At 36.7% G+C, this 18,260-nt stretch overlaps 2 protein-coding genes across 2 annotated transcripts; one reads left to right on the top strand and one right to left on the bottom strand.

Annotated features, from left to right (window-relative positions):
• Positions 1-1,019: 1,019 nt before the first annotated feature.
• srrt (serrate RNA effector molecule homolog (Arabidopsis)) lies at positions 1,020-11,849 on the bottom strand. The gene is made up of 20 exons (XM_079418066.1): positions 11,715-11,849; positions 11,201-11,344; positions 10,334-10,462; positions 9,265-9,411; positions 8,990-9,178; positions 7,529-7,698; positions 7,201-7,379; positions 7,004-7,117; positions 6,696-6,876; positions 6,451-6,614; positions 6,295-6,356; positions 5,279-5,357; positions 5,002-5,193; positions 4,735-4,905; positions 4,052-4,205; positions 2,579-2,772; positions 2,164-2,320; positions 1,977-2,072; positions 1,469-1,571; positions 1,020-1,346 (listed from the first exon to the last, which is right to left on the bottom strand). The coding sequence occupies exons 2-20, from the start codon at positions 11,317-11,319 to the stop codon at positions 1,271-1,273; spliced, it is 2,676 nt and encodes an 891-aa protein (XP_079274192.1). The 5' UTR covers positions 11,320-11,344; positions 11,715-11,849; the 3' UTR covers positions 1,020-1,270.
• A 444-nt stretch (positions 11,850-12,293) lies between these two features.
• Positions 12,294-16,646, top strand: prdx4 (peroxiredoxin 4). Its single transcript, XM_079417978.1, has 7 exons — positions 12,294-12,801; positions 13,317-13,434; positions 14,313-14,429; positions 14,547-14,669; positions 14,868-14,998; positions 16,401-16,435; positions 16,518-16,646. Exons 1-7 carry the CDS (start codon positions 12,594-12,596, stop codon positions 16,566-16,568), a joined length of 783 nt encoding a protein of 260 aa, XP_079274104.1. The 5' UTR covers positions 12,294-12,593; the 3' UTR covers positions 16,569-16,646.
• The last annotated feature ends 1,614 nt before the right edge of the window (positions 16,647-18,260 follow it).

Here is an 18,260-nt window from a genome sequence, read left to right on the forward strand (position 1 = left end):
GGAAGGAAGAGTAATTCATGCCTTAAACTTGATCTATAAATTTGATCACATCTGCCCTGAATGACCCAGAATCTTGCTTTTTAATTCTTACACATTAAAATACTAATCATCAGACCTCTTTTTAAACTTACTGATGAGAGGCTGTCAACCTATTGCATTAACATTTGGAGCTATATATACACAGTAAATATGATTTCATTCAAAGCTTAAGGAATATTCTAAGTTAAACAAGTTTAACTCTATTGAGCACATTTGTAGGATGATGGACAATTACTACAGAAAAGTGTTTGTCCTCACTCCCAAAAGTAAAAAACGTAACCCTAGTGTATCATATTAAAAAGGTTACACAAAGGTCCTTAAAGGACAAAAATGTCTGTTTAAAAAAAAAAAAAAAAAAAAGGATTTTCTTTCACCGATTTGTTTTTAACTGCATTAGTTAAGAAAATGAAACCTTGCCAACAGAATGCAAGCCTATTAACAAAGAATGAATGAATGTCAAAATGGCCCTGGGATTAAATATGGGGATTCAATGCAGACATTTTTATCCTTATTGTCAATATTTTTGTACTTTATGTAAAATAGACGAAAGGAAATACGGGTGAAATATGAAAAAAGGTTGAATATGCGCCATTTTCATTAACTCAGAATTATCAAACAAATTAAAAATACAAAAAAAATACATAAAAGGATCAAGTACAACACAATGCGTGTACCAGAAAGAAACCATTTACACAAACTCCACTCGCAGGAACTCATCCACCTAGTGAAGAACAATTTACCTTAAAGATATGGAGCAAATAAACTGGCTTTTTAAATTAATTCGAGTGCAAAAATACAAACTACCCATTTTTTAGCCCGTGCATTGCTAACAGTTTACTTCCATTGCAAGTGCTTTACTGTGAACATGATTGCTTTTTTTTTTTTTTTTTAAATGAGATATAAAACACTAATTTATAACAATTAAAAAAAAAAAAGTAAATCAAATTTAATTGTATTTAAAAACCAACACAGCACACAAAAAGGTTCCAAATCAAAGTTTTATTGGAAGAAAAAAGGCCACAAGCTCAATATCTATAACACTGAGTATGCATTGATGTTCAACAAAGGAAATGCGTTCACTTCAGGTGGAGCATTACTGTAATACATATGAGCGAACAGGAGAAGACAGTAAGGGGCAGCTTCTGGAATGAATGCAAAAAAAACAGAAAATGCTGAGACAACGGTAAAAAAAAATAAAAAATATTAAAATGGAGAGAATAAAACTGGAGCTCTAAAAGAAGTCCACATCATCTGGAGCATCTAAGTCACGGTATTCAATGATATTGCGAGGATCTCCGCGCATCATTCTGGAAAAGACATAGCAACATTTTATTAGATATTGTCCATCATCATCCTAAGAGCTTCTAAAACGATATCAAGTCTGTTCCCCAACTACAATTAAAACAGAACTGAAATACGACAGACTCACCGGTTGTTTCTAGGCTTTCCAGGGTAACCGCCTTGTCCACGGAAGTTGTCATAGTTGCCTCTGCCGCCTCCACCATACTGGTTGGGTGGGTAAGGAGGACCACCTGTTAAAGTGTCAAAGAAACACCTCAATATACATCAAAACACCTCAAAAATATGTTTCACCGAAGCACTAATGATTTGATTGTTTATCATTGCATAAATTCAATCAATGCACATAAAAAAAAATCCTTTCAATGACTTGTTGATGGCCTGGAAACTAGAATATATAAATACCTGAAATTTGGCATGACTGAGAACCCAATGCTGTAGAGAACTTGAGCAAGTTTCAAAGCTTAGACTTTTTTTTTTTTAAAGGAAAAGGCTAGATAGAACGTTTATGTTGCAGAAACTGAGATGCATTAAAAATGATTTCGCAATCACATCGTGACTTCCTGAAAATGCCAAAGCTTCAAGCCCGTGTTGATGAAAATTTTCACTCTGACTCTACTACTTCAACAAACACACACCTCCATAACCCATCACTGGAGGTCTGGGTTGGCCAAAACCCATGAGACCTTGAGGACCCTGAGGTGGGAATGGAAGACCTCCCGGGGAAAGCACTCCTAATGAGAGAAAGAAAAATTAGAAATGTTTGCGAGATGTGATTTTTTTCCTTCCGATATAAAATCAGCAAGATTGATGTGTGCTTTTTACCCTGTCCTGGGCCTGGAGGAGGTGGAGGCTTCATCTCTGGGATGGAGGGTCTTTTTGCATCCATCAGGAAGTTGTTGAAAAAGACGACCTCTTTCTTTACTTCCTCAATCTTGTCGCCATGTTTGTTTAGAATGTGCTTCCTCACAAACTCTGGGCCCTAGAGAGAGATTCATGTTTTAATTGATTTTGTCAAAAATGAACAACCTCCCTAAACAGGAAAAAAGGTTTTAATTTAACAGATTAAATTCACTCAAAAATGGCTAGTAAATTTCGCAAATAGAAATATCAAGTAACAGAATTTGGACTGAAATAGTGTATTCTTGTAAACTGTACTCCAATAATTTTAGTTTTATTAACCCGACCTGCAGAGCCTTAAGGACACCAGATGAACAAAGCAGCATGTTATGTCACACACCTTAAACTTTTTGCCACTTAGAGGACAAAGCCACTTGTCTTTGCCCAGTTCCTGTGTGTTGGACAGCACAAACTTTTCCACTTCCTGTTCTGGATCTTTGCGGCCCATCTTTGCTGCCTCATCTTCAGACAGGGATTCCTTCACACTGAACAAGGTTCCCAGCTTCTCTTCAAATATCTTCTGCCAGTCAGTCACTACAGGAGGATCAAAAGTCAACAAGATCAGCTCATTTCTTTGTTACATGGGTTTATTTAATGGTGAAGTGTAATTCCTACATGTAATCTTCCTACATGTTCACATAGAAAAAAAAAAAACTATGGAAAAGCAGTGCAAGCAAATTAACTACTACTATATGTCTAATAATTCATGTTTGCATAACGGTGATGCCGTTGTTTTTACAGAAGATTTATAGTAGTCTACTGATGTCATACCTTCAGTCATTCTGAATTTTATAAACCTTGACTTGAGATTTTTTAAGGCATTTTCTTCATATTAGCCCATTTCTGAACATTTTATATGCAGACCTTGAGCCAAAAACTCATCACCAAACACCATGACTTGTACATAAGGGTTCTGTCATTTTAGACACGTCCAAAACTGTTGCAGCAGAGATGGAAATACAATTTTTAAATACATGAATTATGTTTTTATCTTTGTTGTCACAGTTTTGTTAGTGCCGCCTTCTGTTCTAAAGAAGGGGGTGTCCCAACACTTTTGTCCTTATAGTGTCTATTCAAGTCATTGGTGTTTGGTGATGAGTTTTTGGCTCAAGGTCTGCATATAAAGTCACACCAGAGGTGTTCAGCTGGGATCAGGACTTGTCTTTCTGCAGACCAGTCAAGTTCTTCCACACTGACTCAATCAATCATGTCTTTTTGAACCGTGTCTTATACACAGAGACACTGTCATGTTAGAATAGAAAAGGGTTCGGTCCAAACTGTTGCTATAAAATTAGAAGCACACAATTCCCTAGAATATCATTATATGCTTTAACATTAAGATTTGTACTCATAGAAATGACTAAAGTAGTCAAACATGTTCATTAGAAGGGGGTGCCAATACTTTTGGCAATATAGTGCATGTATAAGACAAGTTTGTACAAGACGTAGTTGTAGGCTAGTTCATGCATCTTTTCTGCAAAGATATTTAATGTGATTTTTTTTTTAATTTACATCATGTTGACAACTTCATGTGTGCTGCACTTGGAATATAATTTTCTTTAACTAGAGGGTTAATAAAGAAAAAGTGACTTGAATCAGGTTATAGTTACATTTTCAAGTTGACTAGTTAAAAATCGTAAAAAGAATCGGTCAAACGTTCTGGGAAAAAAAAATTGAGATTTAAATTTTTTGCCATATCGCCCAGACCTACTTTCTCATACGACCAACTATACATTAAACTGGGATACAAAAGATAATTACAATAAATTAAATCACAGCACAGCCAGTTGCTAGCAGTAATGGCAGCGCTTACCCTCTCTGTGAGTAATGCGGTTGGGGGGAATGGGCCCTCGCACATGGATAATGCCGCAGCGGTTTGGCATCTCGTCCTCGCTCGGGTACTCGCAGGTGTTATAATAATCAATAGAGTGTACGATACGCAGATAGAACAGAAGACGATCCAACACCTGGGAGGAGACAAACACATTACACTCCTGAATTAAATGCCAAACTGAAATAAGACGGAAATTCTCATTTACATTTATTGATCTCAACTATTTCACTGAAAGCACTAAGAACACAAACTACATCAGTTTCTGAATCAGCATATATCTTTTTACCTTTTAAACTGTGTTGCATTGTAATGACAGTTACGCACAATAATTCCTAAAATGATGACAATGAGAATGAGATTTACTTTTTTTAGATTTTCAAATAGTTGGATCTTGGCCAAATATTGTCTTTTTCTAACAAACCATACATCAATGGAATGCTTATTTATTCTGCTTTCAGATTATGTATAAATCTCAATCAAAAACAAAATGACCCTTATGACTGGTTTTTTGGTCCAGGGTTGTCAAAACCAAAAACACTACAAAATGTATTATTTTGTAGGTGTGAGACGTGCTCAAAGAAAACAGGGTACTATTGTTGGAATGGTGGTGTAGTGTATTACATCTGATTTTGGGGTGAATTGATAATGACAATTTTTCTGACCTTGACAAGTTTTTCATCTCTCTCCACAGTTATCTCAGTGGGGTTTCCCTCTTTGGATCCCTCCTCAGAGTCGGCTCCTCCTGCACTTCCCATAAGCTCTTCCTCCTCTGCACTCACTTCCTCAATCAGGTAATCAGTGATGTTCTTCAAAATGGGGTTCTGAGCAGGGAGCTTCAGGAAATAAGAAAAATTGAAAAACAATCAATAATAGATCCAATCTCACAATCAAAACCATTTCAAATTGTATCAGCTGTGCAGTGAGAATACCTCCAGAGTGTGTGTCTCTTCTCTGGGTTTGTGGCTCCACAGCCTCTCCCTGTCATCCAGTGCATGGATCAGTTTAGCAGCCAGCTTGATGTCATTACGCAGAACCTGCTTGTGTTGAGTCATTCCGTTTACGTTCCGCACACGACGTGCCAGATCTCGATTGACTCCAGGAGCCAGCTCACAGTCCCGCAGCTGCTCAGAGAGGAACAGGGGAAGACATTGAGCGAGACATTTGCTACACATGGTGGTTCCTCAAGCCAGTGATTCTAGAACTCACCCGGATGTTCTGCAGGTTCCAGCAGATCTCTTTAATGTTCACACCTCTGTCGAAGGTCACCCAACAGCGCCTGAAAAACCTGACTCACAGAAACGGAAAATTTTGCTTTTTTTTTTTTTTTTTTAAAAGAGTCCCCAATGTCTCCTTTAGTATATTGAAATTATTTAGCGAAACATTTTATATTGGTGCAAATACAGATAACATTAATCTAAGATTTAAATATTATTTAGGTTAACTTTTAGACCTGCACATAGTACAGAAACCTGAATTTATGACATCCCTCTGGTGCTCCCAATGTAGCAGTCAAAAATGGCCACATTTATTTATTGCAATGAAATTAATGTACTACATTTGGGTTCAAATTTTTTTTTTTTTTATATATATATATATATATATATATATATATATATATATATATATATATATATATATATAGTAGGGAATTTTAAGAATATTTATGCAGCAGTTTATCCTGTTAACTACTTTGAGCTTTGACCTGAAAATTCAATTTCCAACTTAAACCATAATTCTTGAGTGCTTTGCAGCACAGATTTAATTTTGGTCTCTTTACTATTTAATTTTACTCTAAAACTGCAAGAAAAATCAAAGCCATAAATCTAAACAAGTAGTGTTCCAAATGTAAGGTTTGATACATCCGATTTTGTTTGGGCGCAACACCAAACGTTTCCACTAGATGACATTTGTTTCCAATGCGGTCATTCTTAACAGTGAGGAGTACAAGAAATATTTTTTTCAGGACTACTTAACCCATGAATGTTGTGTTCAAATAGCAAGTTCCAAAACCTTTACCAAGTTTAGTACCATTCTGATGAAGTGTAAAAATAAATAAAGCATAAAATTTTGGTCAAAAATGATCAAAGAGCACCAAAGAGTTAAGGCCCAACGATGACCCTGAATACATATTTTAAATCAGCTTAACAGAAAATGCAACCCCAAATATTCTCAATAAGCTAAAGATAAGAATCCACTCAAAGGTGAATCTAACTTCAACTTACCTGCGCTCTGGCTGCGGTTCTGACAAACAAACACGCATAAATCCTGGATAACGTCGACACAGCTGCAAAAAAAATAAATTAATTAAAAGTAGCAGCATTTAGATAACTCATGGACAATAACAGCAAAAATCTGCATTGCTTTGCGTGCACACTTACAGCAACGATCTCCGCTTTAGATATGGTTGGAGCGATGCTCCTCATGAAGAGCGAGCATGTCCTGTGAAGAGGTCGAGGTCGTGGAGGCTGATCGTCCTTTGGTTTCCTTTCCTTTTCCTTCTCCCTTTCCTTCTGCTCCTCCGTTCTCTCCTTCACATCAGCAGCTTTAAAAGACCAGAAACACAGGTGTCACAACCATGACACTTTGACACATATGATTCTTTGTCAGAAGCCTTGACACTGACCTTCCCCCTCCTCTTCTTCCTCTTCCTCCTTATCCTCTCCCTCGTCTGGTTCTCTCTCTCTTTCTGAAGGTTTCTCCGAGCAGTGAGAGTTTGAGTCAGAGTCAGAATCAGATTCGCTGTCAGACGCACTGGCTTCATCTTCACTGTCTCCACTGTGCTTCCGCTTTCTCTTCTTGCTTAGCTAATGTCAAAACACCAGATTGCAATTAATGTAAGTAGATGTACTAACATCTATTAAAGTTACAAAACAGTTTGACCCAACAGACCGTACATCCACTTAGCCAAGTTCTGACGCCTTGGGAACTCACCTTCTTGGGTTCTTGGATTGGTTCAGCAGGTGCTTCTTTCTCAGTCTTCTCCTCTCCTTCACTTCCTCCTGCAGAAGCGGCTGCATCCTTCTCAGTGCCCTCATCAACCTCACCCTATAGACACAATATTATCCATCGTTACAAAGATCATCCCAATACTGCAAGATATTTTGCTCCGTTATGCAACATTCACGCACCATCTTGTCCTTTTCAGTCGAGGGTTTGCGCTCAACATCCGCAGGCCTGGGCTCATCCTGTTTGGGAGCTTCAGAACCAGGTCCACCAGATGACAGTCTCTCTCGCTCCTCCTCTTCCTCGGTGGGCTGTTCCAGGATGCGCAGGTCCTTTTCCATTCCTCCTTCCATCTTTATTACGGCTAATAGAGACAAACGAAGCACATGCTTTGAGAAAAGGGCACGTGTAACTGACTGCCATAGTTCTTCATTACCAATGAACAGATTGGGCAAATTACATTTTACATTTTTTAGACATTTAAAATAGCAAATGAAAAGCATTTCTCTTTACCTGCATCTAAAATCTTGGTGATTTGTGGAGCATGCTCTATGTCCAAAGAGACAGGTTCAAACCAGTTATTGTCCATCAGGAACATGTAGACGTTCAGTCGGTTCTGTAGAGCACTGTGGGCTTCTGCTTTACGTCTCCCTGCCTCATCGGGGTGGTACTTCGAACGAAACCTGACAGGTAGACAGAAAGGAGAAAGAGGGACAAATGGGGTATTTGGGGAAGAAAAAAAACAGCATGTTAGCAACTATTTTTGAAGTCAACCTCACAAACTAGTCACCAAAAGACCTGCTAGTTATATCCTGCCTTCTACACATCTAAAAGTGCTTTGATAAATCTAATGTAAACCAACAATTCCATTATCTCACATAATTGACCCACTTTCATGCTATATACAAAACTTGTGTTTAAGTGTGTATAATAGAGTAAGGTAGACTCACCACCATAGAAGTAGACACAAAAAATAAGAAGTAAAACAACAATAGAAACTGATGCATTATCAAGAAACGAGAATCAAAACAGTTTCAAAACATTTTCCATTGTGTGCACTAAATTTACCTGATGTACTCCCCGCATTACAACACATTTACACTGAGAGCGGTCTTCTCAGAGGAGTGTGTACATACACACCATTTCTGCATTTTTGGGGGGGGGTTTGATTGATCCAAATATCAAAAATGAAAAAGAAAAAGGGGAAGAAAGGCATCACACACTACAAAAAAAAAAAAAAAAAAATATCCGTGACCGCGACGGTAGGTTTGGATTGTGAGTGTTCGACTGTCTAGCTAAAAGCCCTGGTACTTGGATTCTAATGGCAGCTGCATTGTGCGCAGTGCAAACCCTGACTAACTAACAGCGACTCCTGCGACGGGTCCAAGAGATTTTCTCATCTTCCAATACCTTGTGGTGATGGAGGGAAGAAGGATTTGTGTTAATTTGTAAACCAATAAACAATATGCAAAACCTGAAATTAAATGAATGTTAAAAACACAGGAAACAAGTCAATGATGAGACCAATTCAGTCCCTGTGGAGACAAACTGATGAGACAGTAGTCATTATTTAGAAATAACTGCATATCAGGAGCAATCAAGATTTAAAGGAATAGTTCATGCAAAAAAGAAAATTATAAAAATTTACTATTTTGGATGAACTACAACTTTAAAAGGCTCCTTCATGTAACTTCACCCTCAAAACTGACTGTAGTAAACTACTGATTAAAGGATATTCAAAGTCACACTCGGAGGTGCAAGATAAAATTGTGCAGCCAAATCCACATTATTCATCTTAACTCCAGGCAAAATCAATAATTAACAGAATACAGTCGTATTTTCAGAGGCTGATAGGTGCAGAATTTGGCCACTTCTGTGCTTAGATGTGGGACTTGCTTTTCCTCGATCACTAGCTTAATGCACAAACACTACCAAAACAAAACACTAAAGCAAAAACAGTAACTGTTATCGTACCACTCTTCATCTTTATGGGCCAGGAAGAAGTCCTGCATCTGCTGACGCCTAAAATCGATCTTGTACTCATTGTAGCGTTTGACCGACTCGGTCTCATCCACTGAGTCGTCCAGGGACAGCAGGAACTCCTTAAAGGTCTTCATCACAGGAGGGGGAGGACCAAGATCCATATCATGGATGTTTCCCAGCCTGAAGGAAGACCAGAGTGGTGTTGTTAACAGGTTAAATCCAAGGGAATGGTGGACTGTAGAGCTGCTCGTTTCCTTCAGACTCACCTGGCCTGGATGGGGATTCCATGATGAGGCTGCATCAGGTGCATGTCAGGGTGACCCCACGGCTGCGGAGGTGCGTAGCTGGGTCCTCCACCACCTCCATAACCAAGGTCATAGCCACCATGGTAAGGGTCACCTCCATGGTCATCCCTGAGAATAACGTAGAAGAGATTTATGTAGGCATTTGATCTCTTTGGCTTCATTTCAAAACCCAGTGAGCTGCCTACATAGGAAGTATTTTAAGGCATCATAGACACACTCCTCACTATTTGTGCATGCTTTGTATTTTTATGCTTACAGTAAACCATTTTAGTTTTCAATTTTTTCCCGTTTGAGTTTTTCTGGATTCCATTTTAATGGTCAAATTAAATATGACACCAAAAAAAGCATGTGTAATTTATAAAACATGTCTAAACAATTCATTAGAAATTCAAAAAGACTTTTTGGGGCCCTATGAAATCCCTTTTTATTTTCCCAAATTCTGTTTAATTTTTCATGTCTTCCATTTTCATTTTTTGGGGATTCTGTAAGGTTTAAAACAATCCAAAAAAACCTGTCTAACTGAATTCACAAAACATTAACAGCTTATGAAAATATTTGCAATAATATGTTGGCGCTGACAGCTTCGTGGTTAGTGCGTCGACATGTAGCACAACTGTGCTCACAGTGACCCGAGTTTGATTCCCACCTCGAGGTCCTTTGCTGATCCCGCTCCCCTCTCTCCACCCCAATACTTTCCTGTCATCTCTCCACTGTGCTCTCAAAATAAAAGGCACAAAAACCCAGAAATATAACGTAAACAAAATCTTTGCAATAATATGGCCCTTTCATTTGCTTAACATTTTTCAATTAATTAAAAAAAACAACTGTGGTAATCAATTGAAGGCATACCATTAACCATTTCATTGATCTTTTAAAATATAAAGCAATTAATTTTATTTTGGCCGCTTGTGAAGTCACATTTAAATTAGGATACTGCCCATGTAGGCTGGAGACAGCAAGCCAACCTGGCTAGGTTTCAAAACAGAAGTTTAAAAGTGATCACTTCCCTTATAAACACAGTTGTTCTTACCAGTCTCTCCTCATGCGCTTCTGCTGAGGGCTCATGTCATGACGTGGAGGGGAAAACCTCTCTCGTCTGCCCCTCTCGTAGTCACGATACTCCCCTCGGCTGCGTCGCTCGCGGCCTCTGTCCCACTCTCTAGCCGAGGGCCGCCAGTAAACGACAACCACAAGAAATATATATAAAAATATGCAAACATACAAGTCTCATACAAGATAACAATCAGATTTGGCCAAAATATCATTAATAAAATTAAAAATTGCTGCAATTTATTCGGTAAATGTGTTTCCATCATAGTTTATGCATGTCTTCTTAAGGAGTGTTTAAATGACTTTTCAACAAAAAATCAAAAACTTTGTGTTTTGGCCATTCAATAACGCAACAATGGTGTTTTGGGGTCCTGAAATCCACTAAAATTAAAATTTGTGAAAACTGTGCCATATTTGCCTATATGCAAAACTTTTACACATTTTTTTGCACATCTTGGCGTTTCCAATCAGTGTTTTTATAGGTTATATCCCAAAATTTGCATAAAAAATAGGAGGATGGAAACAAAGCTAGTAATGTAAACCTCAACTTTTTATTTTGGATATGTCATTCAGGTAATTCATAATCAAATGTGATGTTTTCAGCATATTAGGCATGCATTTAAGAGTGAATGTGTGCATTTTTCAAAATATGCAAATGCTTAATGTAAAAAGCAAACAATTTGTTTTTGTCCCCCAGTGTTTAAGACATGTTTACGGCCTTACTCTTGAAAAATCTCACACCCCGAATGGACAAGAAACCTCTGCTCCATTTCTGAGACTTATTATCCCACTATCTGCAGCATAATACTGTGTCTGAAGTGTGTTCCTTCAGCAGATTACTTCTCACCGGTCGTTCCAGTCATCCCTGCGGCGGTCCTCTCTCTCCCGGGACCGGTCGTAGTCGCTCCTCTCCCTGCGGAACTTGTCTCTTCGTCTGCGGTCGTACTCATCGTCGCTGTCGGCCATAAGGACGAGTATCAGAAAAGCTTTGCTGTGAAACAAGAGCGTGCAGATAAACGTGTTTATTATTAATTGCAGGCTGTATCCCTATTTCACGCACAAACCCCATTCAAATCACTCATTTCGACGGTAACACTGACTAGACTCCTATTTTTGTCAATAGCTCGTGAGAGAGTATTGTGTGTATATAATGAATGTACACATGCCTAAACTATAATAAAGTAATAATGATTCATAAAGCGATGAAGAACACAAGGCGTCGATTTATGAAGGAAAAGTCGCTAACCGCCACAAAGAGCCACGCGCTCAGACAATCTTGGATTATTATGACGTATAACTTTCAGTAGATGTTACAAATTGGTGGTAAACCACAAAATAATAACTTTATGGCCAATACTAACCAATTATTCGGTTTAAAAAGCTTTAATCCGGCGAAATCCCGCCAGCGTGCGCCCGCCCTGACCGGATGTGACGATCACATACAGAGTCAGACCACTGTGTGACCCGGATGACCGAAATATCGAGCACTGACTGACAGAGACAGACAACTGCTTTTCTTTCTTTTTAAATAGTAAATTTACCAGCGTCTTCATACCGATATTTTGGCTAGGCAACTAATCTTGGAATCAAATATTATGCACTATATGCCCCTTTCAAGGAAAGTCCGTTCATATTTGCAAAGTCTCCGGGCGACTCAGACAAGACCAAGTCCTATCTAAATCAGAAATAAAATCTGAAATGAACTGCCCCATGAATGTTGATTGTTATGCTCAAATAGCGTTTAAAAGCTTATTTTTCAAGCTAGACCAGCCAGTGCGCATGCGTAGCTCCAACGCGCTTATGACTGCGCACGCGCAGCTGCCAGGTTTCTATGGGAACCGGGGCTTCTAACGGCCGCTGCAGTGACGCAATGACTTTACCAATCAACGATTGGCTCTTTCATTTAGAAGGCGGGACTGTCCCGCCATGCGCGCTCTCCCATTCGTGAACTGTCTTTGTATGTGCACAGTAGCAACAGATATTATTACATTGTTGATCAAGAAATGTAAAAAAAACTAAATAATTATAAATGAGGAAAATAAATAAATAAGTGATTCCTGATGGCGCGCTGGAGCGGAAAGCCCAGATCTCTACATCATGTACAGCACCGTCAGACCCGCTCAATGGAATGCGGCTGCAGTCGGTCCGATCAACATACAGATCGATGACGCCTGTGCGCTGCAGGAGAAGAAGGAATAATAATCAAACTAAGAGAGACGTGCTTCCTGCGAGACTTAGCAATGGATGTCAGTCGCTGCATTAAAACGCCCAGAGAATGGCTCGGCGTGGTTTGCACACTTCTTTTAGTCACCGAGTCGGTTGTGTGTGACGGTGCAGACTGGAAGAAGGAGCAGGAGTGCTATAATTACGCCGGAGGACACGTTTATCCCGGAGAGGCTTTCCGCGTCCCCGTCTCTGATCACTCCTTACACCTGAGCAAAGCCAAAAGTGCGTTTCCAGCAATCAGATGCATGCTCAGTGCATTCGTTAAAACGAAAATTTGCTATTAAATATATATTTTTAAATAGCCATTAATTGTATGTGATTTTGCATATGTCTCTAACAGCTGTCAACACTTACTACTATTAGCCTGTTAGCATTGAGAAATGTGTGGACGGGTCTGAATTAAACGTCTGTGTAATTGCCTTAAAAGTTATTTTGGAGATAATGAATATTGCATAAATTGCTCCAGAAGGTTTGTCAGCATGACAGTTGATCTGATGCATTATCAGAACAATTAATCACATTAGTGTTTGTGATATGTGCTGTTTATTTGTCATTTTAACAGTGTATAAAAGTGCATTGCTTTTAAGCACACGTCATGATTTTAAAATTTTTTCAGCATGCTATTGAATCTCTTAAAGAGACAGTAGATCATATATGCACTAACATATCGGCATTAATAATGGAGGTTGGGATATGATTCCTTAGAGTAATAAATCCTGTGTTATGTTTCTTTTCAGTCTCAAAACCAGCACCACACTGGGAAGGAACAGCTGTGATCAATGGCGAGTTTAAGGATCTGAAACTGTCCGATTACAAAGGAAAATACCTGGTTTTCTTCTTCTACCCTCTGGACTTGTGAGCATGCTTTGACTGCATTAGCTTTAGTTACTCTTAATTAATGCACAAAACACTCATCCCACGTTTAAAATCATGAAGACTTTTAATGTTTTTAATAGAAGTCACATATTTGATGAACAATAAATGCAGAAATATTGTGAAATATTTTTATAATTTAAAATAGCTGTTTTCTATGTGAATATATTGTCAAATGTAATTTATTCCTGTGATCAAAGCTGGATTTTCAGCATCATTTCTGCAGTCTTCAGCATCACATGATCTTCAGAAATCATTCTAATATACTGATTTGATGCCCAGTTATTGCTGGTGTTCTATTAATAATGGTTCTAATTATGATCAATATTGAAAACAGTTGCGCTGCTTCATATTTTTGTGAAAACTGTGATGCATTTGATTTTTCAGGATTCTTTGTTCAAAAGAACATAATTTATTTGAAAACATTTTTGTGGCATTAAATGTCTTTACTGTCATTTTCAATCACTTTAATGCATTCTTGAATAAAAGCATACGTTTCCTTTTTCTTGTTTGAACGATACAGTATCACAGTTTCCACAAAAATAAAATATGAAGCAGCACAACTGTTTTCAACATAATCAGAAATGCAGCAAATCAGCAAATTAGAAAGATTTCTGAAGGATCGTGTGACGCTGATGCTGAAAATTCAGCTGCGCATCACAGAAATAAATGACATTTTAAAATATATATTTACATAGAAAACAGTTATTTAAAAATTGTAATATTATTTCACAAGGTTAGTGCTTTTACTGTATTTTTGATCAAATAAATGCATCCTCTGTGAGCAGAAGAGACTTCCTACAAAAACACTAGAAACAGTTAATTATTGTGAACGCTTGACTGGTTGTGTTGATCCACAGCACGTTTGTGTGTCCTACTGAGATCATCGCCTTCAGTGATCGTGTGCATGAGTTTCAGGCCATCAACGCAGAGGTGGTCGCCTGCTCGGTGGACTCTCAGTTCACTCACCTGGCCTGGTGAGGACACGCTGCTTCCTCTACACACATTTAAACATGGACTTTGAGATGATTAAATGTGATATCTTATATAAGTGAGGACTGTGAATGGACACACCGCTAGTTTCTTTTTATCAGGATCAACACACCCAGGAAACAAGGCGGTCTCGGACCAATGAAAATCCCTCTTCTTTCTGACCTCACTCATCAGATATCCAAAGACTACGGCGTCTTTCTCGAGGATCAGGGACACACGCTGCGGTACTGAAACTAGGCCTTTTCATTTTTTGACCCTGTTGGACCTTAATCTTGTAAAATGGATTTTACAAATGTATGTATAAACATAAACAAAATAGGCATTCAGTGAAAAATCAGAACCCTGATTTCAAAGCTTGTTTCAATATTACATGAATGACTTTCTTGCTGAGTTATGTGGTTTTATCCTCTGCTGTCTTTTAGAGGTCTCTTCATCATCGATGATAAGGGTGTCCTCAGACAGATCACCATGAACGACCTGCCTGTGGGACGCTCTGTTGACGAGACCCTCAGGCTGGTGCAGGCCTTCCAGTACACCGACAAACACGGAGAAGGTACTGCGGTTATTCATCATTTCACATCTTACATTGATGACACTTTCAACTTTTTTTTTTTTTGACTTTTCTAGGGATGCCAATTTTAACACACTGATTTATGAAATTATATCTTTAATCTATTTTAATACTTAGAATATTTGGATGCAAATACAGAGTTTGAGATTAATAATTTTAACTAAAGACAGTGGGTTTTCGCATCACCTCATATTCAGAACAGAGTTGTTATTGTTAACTAGAGCTATTAAAAATAGATTGTGGTAGCTGAAAAGTGGAAATAAAATAAATACAAATAGAATACATGGGTCAAAGACGCTAAAATGTCCCGCAACAAAAGTGATTATGTCCATAGAAAGAACATTAAATGTAAGTAAAGTGTCTACTTTTAAGGTTTTAAATAATTTTGTGGAGAATAAAATGTCAAAATTTGGTTGAAATGTTACATTGTCATTCAGTGTAACAATATTTATGTAGAAATTCAAAAAGCATGCTTATTCTGACTTGTACATATTAAAATATATAATAAATATATTGCGTTTTAAATGAGTAAAAAATTCTTACTGACAAATGGGCTAAACCTAGTATAGTGGCAAATTTTAAAAAATGTAAAATTACTACTAATTAGTATTTGGGGTGAAAGTAATTAGTCTCAATATGTCATAAATTGATTTTTGTTGTAAATGTGCCTGACAAGATTGTTACACTGAATGACATTTTAGTGAGTGTCTTCTGTAAATCAGGGAAAAATGTATGATATTTATTTTTTTGCTCAGAAAACAAAAGCAAAATTGTAATTTAAATTAAACAGAAAACATTTTAATTTTTTTGAGGGAAAAACAACAATTTAAAGCAGTATTACACAAGTTTAAACCCTTTTTCGTCTTTGACCCACGTACAAACAAACATTTTAAATTAACATGAAAATGAAATCTGAAAATATAAAAAATAAAAGCGAATTCAAAATATTAATAAAAACCACAGTCTATAAGTAATACTAAAACAACATGGCATAATCAGATTAAGTGAATTATTTTAGAAGTTATTAAATATCATCTGAATTATTTATGCATTTATATCTGTATTACTGCATATAGTAGAATATATGAAAGCAAATGCTTACATTCAACTAACAAGAGAAATCTATCTTTTTCATTAGTTCATTTATTTATATATATACATATATATGAAAGTGTAAACATTTTAATCTTGAAATGTGGAATGAAGTGTTTGGACAGTGACATGTTAGTCCATATCTGTCAATCTCTAATTGTATTATGCATTACCCACCAGAACATTGTAAAATAAAAAGCTTATATCACACATACTTAAGTTTATGAGTGTGCATCATATAAATGTAAGGGTTTGGTGTTACTGATTGTCTCTGTTGTCTCTCTGATGTCAGTGTGTCCAGCTGGATGGAAGCCTGGCAGTGATACGGTAAGATTTCTGTGTGTGTGTGTGTTTCTGTGTATGATCACAGGTTACAGTATCTCTCTGTATTTCTCCTGTTTCTACACAGATTATCCCAGACCCTTCAGGCAAACTCAAGTACTTTGATAAACTCAACTGAGCGTAATGTTTCGCTACATGTTTGTTCTGATGACTGTTTCTGAAGCGCAGAATAAAAGGAGAGTTTTGATAAACACGTAGTCCTGTTTCGTCCCTGCAATGTGTGTCTGATTGTTTGTGTGCCTATAAAAGAACATGTCATAGAAGTTAATGAAATGTTAAAAGCAGTAGAAATTTCTGAGTATTTTTTTACTTGTTTTCTAGTAAAAATTTCAAAATATTCTTAAATCAAGATACATTCACAAGCAAAAATACATAATATATATAGTCTTGTTTTCTAAAAAACAAAAATTTATTTAAACAAGAAAAATGCCAATAGGGTAATAAAAAAAATGTAGTTTTCTTTTTTTAAATTAATTTTAATTTTTCTATTTAATTTTCCAAGTACGGAAATTAAAAACATTTTAAGAAAATAATTTTGTGTTATTGGAGATACTAGTATCAGGGTTATTATAGTAAACTAAAACCATAAAAAAAAAATATTTGTTAACTGAAATCATGTTTTTTTTTTTTTTTTTTACTCATATATATATATATATATATATATATATATATATATATATATATATATATATATATATATATATATAATTTTTTTTTTTTTTTTTTTTTTTTTTTTAGCTATTTGCTGAGGAAACGCCACATTTTTATTTAAAAGATTAACTTTGTAATAAAATAACAAAAACTAAAAGTGAAATAAATCAGTATAAAAATATTAAATAATGACAAAACAACAAAATTATTAGCATCTTAAAATGAAAATGGAAAACCTACAATTTTAAATAATTCAAGCTATTAACAAAAACTATAATGGTTCCATAATTAGACATCTGATGTGTAAAATGGTTTACATTGCCATCTGAAACACAAATGGAAATCTATCCCAGCTGTGTCTATAGTTTTAAATCATAAGCAATGGAAATTAATTGGTCAAAGCTGTGAGAATCCTGAATCTTCAAACATGCATATATGAACCGATTAGTCTGACACAAGAGGGCGATGTAGAATCAGCTTTTGTAGCTCAACCTCAACAAAACAAAGGTGTTTTTCTCAAATAAAATGAGGGGAAATCAACAGTGTGATGCTTTGCAGCTGCTGTCAGTGCAGTACATTGAAACAGACTAAATTGCAAGCGTGAAATGACTCTGAACAGGAAACACGGGACTGTTTATAAGGAAAGGCCGGTATTACTGCAACCATGCACAGCTGCAATAACAGTGTCACGCTGCTAAAGACTAGATGAGGTTGTTTCTTGACCCCGTCCCAGACAGATGTTAAGACCAAAGTGCAAGTGTATGAACTGCCAGACAATAAAGCTGCAAGTTCAGTGTTATGAACTTTGAGTTGAACTGAACTTGTGCTCCAAATGATCTTTATATAAATGTACCCCAAAATATAAGTATGTAATATCAGGGTTTCTACAATCATAGCATCTGGAAATGATTCAAATGAACAAAATCACAAAGTTTTGGATGTTTCTGGAACGAATATTAATTTTTCTATTTTCATCGTGTATTTTTCTACATAAAATCTTTAATAAATTGCATATTTAAAATGCTAAAATCCTCACTCCAGTAATCACACTTAGTGGAAAATTACTCAATCGTGAGGTACAGGAACCTTGTAATACTTCAAATCTTTTTACAGTGTAGAAAAAAGACTAAATTTCTCAAAGGGACCTGTGCGGTGGGAA

This window comes from Barbus barbus, assembly GCF_936440315.1.
Source record: "Barbus barbus genome assembly, chromosome: 6".
Classification (NCBI taxonomy): domain Eukaryota; kingdom Metazoa; phylum Chordata; class Actinopteri; order Cypriniformes; family Cyprinidae; genus Barbus; species Barbus barbus.